The 4,013-nt window shown below is 44.0% G+C and overlaps 1 protein-coding gene across 1 annotated transcript in view; it reads left to right on the plus strand.

The window, feature by feature from the left end:
- lpcat3 (lysophosphatidylcholine acyltransferase 3) overlaps nucleotides 1-2,790 on the plus strand; it is a 16,404-nt gene extending 13,614 nt beyond the window's left edge. The window contains exons 10-12 of the mRNA XM_008280193.1: nucleotides 620-775; nucleotides 1,578-1,721; nucleotides 1,801-2,790. Of these exons, the coding sequence (XP_008278415.1) occupies nucleotides 620-775; nucleotides 1,578-1,697 (276 nt within the window). The 3' untranslated portion in view covers nucleotides 1,698-1,721; nucleotides 1,801-2,790. The remainder of the gene's footprint in view (nucleotides 1-619; nucleotides 776-1,577; nucleotides 1,722-1,800) is intronic.
- Nucleotides 2,791-4,013: the final 1,223 nt, after the last annotated feature.

The following is a 4,013-nucleotide window of genomic DNA, read 5'->3' on the forward strand; positions in this document are numbered from 1 at the left end:
CACGGGTAGCCTCAGGCACGGGTAGCCTCAGACACAGGTAGCCTCTGACACGGGTAGCCTCTGACACGGGTAGCCTCAGTCACGGGTAGCCTCTGACACAGGTAGCCTCAGGCACGGGTAGCCTCAGGCACGGGTAACCTCTGACACGGGTAGCCTCAGACACGGGTAGCCTCAGACACGGGTAGAGATGATACATCTTATCTTTAAGTCAGGCGACCAGGCTGAGGCTGAGGCTGAGGCTGAGGCTGAGGTGGAGGCTGGACGTGATGGCTGCAGGTTTTTCTTCCATTTTAACAAAATAGTCCAAGAAATGCAACTTTTCCGTCGCTCTGCAGACAGCAGACGTCTCTGAGTTCTCTCTCCTCCTTCATGTTCTGGTTCCTCAGAGCTGCAGGACTTTATGCTGAAACATGGACCTCAGTGAAGGACCATGATGACGACTGTTTGCAGGACCATGCAGCCTTTTTATACCAGTCAGGGGTTAATTTTATCTTCTGTTGCTGCCAGTGTTTCCTGTTGTTAAAGTGGATCACAGTGTTTGTCAGATGCACCTCAGTTAGATGATGTATGAGCGTGTTGATGCGTGATGTCTAATCCTATGTTGGTGTGTCGGTTCCAGGCCCTGGCTCTGGTCCGGGACAGTCCTCTGCTCTCCAAACTGGCCAGCAGCCCCCTGTATCCCTTCATCTACGTGGTCCAGCAGTTCATCCACTGGCTCTTCATGGGATACCCTCTGGTGCCATTCTGCCTCTTCACCTACGACAAGTGGCTGAAGGTAACTACAGGTTAAAGGTGCGGCTCTCACCTGTACCTGCAGCTCAGGTGTCGGAGACAGCAGGGAGATTCAGACTGTAGGAGGAGGAGCAGGTTTGTTCAGACTGTAGCTGCAACACGAGTCTAGCAACAATCTGCTTGTCCAGACATGAAGCAGCAGCCTGCAGCTCCTCAGTGTTTCGGTCATAATGAAACACCTGCATGCAGGTAGAGCAGTCACATGACCAGGAGAGTCATCGCAGGACTTTAGTAAACAGAGACGCCAGGCTGAAGTCAAGCAGGGACGTCGTCCTCTGAGTTACGAAGTTCACCAGAATCTAAAACACCAACAGTTGGACCCTCCAAACTGGGTCTGTGCAGCAGGACTCTGTGGTTGAGTCTCATCAGCGCTCTTCGTTTACCTTCAGAAATCTACATTCACACTGTGTTTATCTGCAGCCGAAGTCTGACTGGTTTAGTTTCTTTAATTCACTTCATCAGATCTGCGTTGTCCTTTTTAGATCCTAAAAGAAATCTGCAGCATCATTTCACTGAGTCAGACGCTCCGGCGAGTGGGCGGGGCTTATTAGATGTTATTGTTGTCCTCTGACAGAAGCCACATCTGGCAGCTGTTTCACCTCCACGTCAGAGCAGCTGAGGACCAAAAATTAATAGATAAAAACGTGACAAATGAAACCCAGAAAACATTCAGACTGAAGGAGCTGGACCAGAGTTCTGACTGACTAATGTGTTCACAGCAGCTTTTAACTGAGTCTTGTCCTCCAGGATTAAAGCTGAACACTTTCCTCACCTTCGTCTTTCAGGTTTATTCTTCCGTCTATTTCTGTGGTCACATTTTCTTCCTCGCAACCTTTTTATCGATACCGTACCTCCGCAAGGCGCTGGTACCGAAGAAAGAGCGCCGAGACAAGAAGCAGGATTAAAACCTGGTACGAGGACTTGGCACGGTGAGCAGACAGTGTGAAGGTGTGCAGACAGGTGTGTCCAGGTGTGTTCCCTGCTGACTCGTGTGTTCTGTCCCAGCAGGTCTGAGGCTGCATCTCCACTGAAGGGAACTGTGACTCTCAAGGAGCAGAACGGGAAATATTTTAAGGCCTTTAGTAATATATATATGTCCATGTACAAATAAATTTCTATCTATTTTTGTGTTTTGGAGGGGAGGAGGTGTTTTTATAAGCAAATGTTTACAGGAAATTACCGTTGTGCCACGTGGGGGAATTGTGAGCCAATCAGGGGCAGTTTCCTGTTTGTTAGTTAGTTTGAGAGACTCGATGCTGTCGACAGATTTGCACTCAGCAGTGACGGGTTCAGTCTTCGTTGTTGTCCAGGTCTGAGGAGGGGAAGCCGACTGGAGCTCCGGATTCAACAGACAGACGCTGATCTTTAACCATCAGGGGCTCGTTTCATGTTGAACGGCTGCCGGTGGTTCTACAAACTGTAAATCACATGTATGTTCACCAACACCGACTCCAAATGGCCTTGTACTGATGAATGTTTTTACAGTACATTTGTTCTGGTTTTCATTTGATTTGTGATGAAAAAAAGACTTGATTTTATAGAGTTTTAACAGCTTTTATGAAAACCGACGTTTTGTAGCTTTTGGATAAGATTTCATGAACCAATGTTGTCCCTGTGTTCACTCCTCGGATTTATACTCTGACATCACATGTTCACGTGAAGAACCGGTCCATGTTCTGCTCATGTTTCACTCTGTGAGCTGAAGCTGTCTGTCTCCTGTTCAACCGAAAGAGTTGAAAACAGTCTGTTATCCAGAGTTGCAATGATTAATCGATGAACTGTCAACCACTCAGTTAATCACCGACATATTTATAATCAATTAATCCCTTTGAGTCTTCACAAAAAACACAAATTCTCTGAAAGAAAACCTCTGATCACAGCCTCTGCCTTCTATTGATCGTTGCAGCTCTGCTCTCAATAATCTCCAAATATTTTCTTGATATGAGGTTTGATTATTTGATCAAAAACAGTAAAAGTTCAACGTCTCTGGTCCCTAAAGCTCAGTTCATCTGTATTCATTCATTTAGTTCTTTCTTGGTTCAACAACCCAAAGATTCTCCGTTTATTGTCTCATCAGACAAACGAAGTCACAGCAGTTCAGCCTTGTTCAGTGTTTTTGCAAGAAAATCTAGTTTCAGGTGTTTCTACCTGACTGATGCTCTAAACGCAGCATTTCAGGGCAAATATTCTCAATTACAAGTAAAAGTTCTGCTTTCAAATATTTTTTCAAACCAAAAGATGATCAGCAACCTTTGTCTCAGAATTAAAGTTAGTATTTTAAAGTTGAATCTCATTTAAAATGTCAAACAGTAATCAGACTGTGTTCAACATAAGTTCAGAATCCTTACGTTAGCTTTGGTTTCCCTCCATGGGAACGCCGCACATCCCATTCCACAGTAAAACATGAAGAAATCACTTATCACATGTGTTCTTACTTTACAGAACGTGAAGAAAAAGGAATATTAGGCTGTTCAAAAAAAATAGTGTCTGCATTTTATTTCTTTTACAAATTCAAACATTTAGTGTATAAATGGAAAAATGCTTGAAGATTGAATTGGATCACTAAACCCAGACGCTGCTCGCTAACCCTCTACTACACCTACGAGTAAATTATTTGGCCTGTAGAAATATAGTTTCTACCAAAACCAGTGATCTGGTATGTACAGAATGTACATTTCTGAACTAAAGCTTCCATCCACAAGTGGAAGTGAAGCTAGCAGCTGGTGAACTACGTCCAGATGTTTACAGCACAACGTTCACCATTTATTATTATTTACTCATCATACAGCTTCCTGTTTGTGGCTCTCTGACTGTCATTACTGTATTAAGAGTTTTATGCAGATGTCATTTCTGTTCGTAACCACTACCTGGTAATTAAAGGTTTGATTAGAGTCAGCGAGCTAGCAGCTAGTTAGCTAGCTCCTATCTAGCGTATTATACACTCGCTAATGTTATGTAAATGTTTGCTAACTATCATGGACGTTAGATAATTCCTCGTTTTTTTTAATCTCATATAGCTTTTCATTGCCTCCATGATATGTTCAACCTTCTCGTAACAACAGTGACTCATGTGACTGTGAGCTCATCTGCAGCTCAACAGAACATGAGAATGACATGCTAATGACATGCTAATGACATGCTTCCAATGCACTGTATAGGAGTCTGCATAGGTTTCAGGGGCTTGATGGTCATCACTGCAATCTGTATCAAAGTCTAGCTGT

Source organism: Stegastes partitus, unplaced genomic scaffold, assembly GCF_000690725.1.
Source record: "Stegastes partitus isolate 25-593 unplaced genomic scaffold, Stegastes_partitus-1.0.2 Scaffold184, whole genome shotgun sequence".
NCBI classification, from domain to species: Eukaryota; Metazoa; Chordata; class Actinopteri; family Pomacentridae; genus Stegastes; species Stegastes partitus.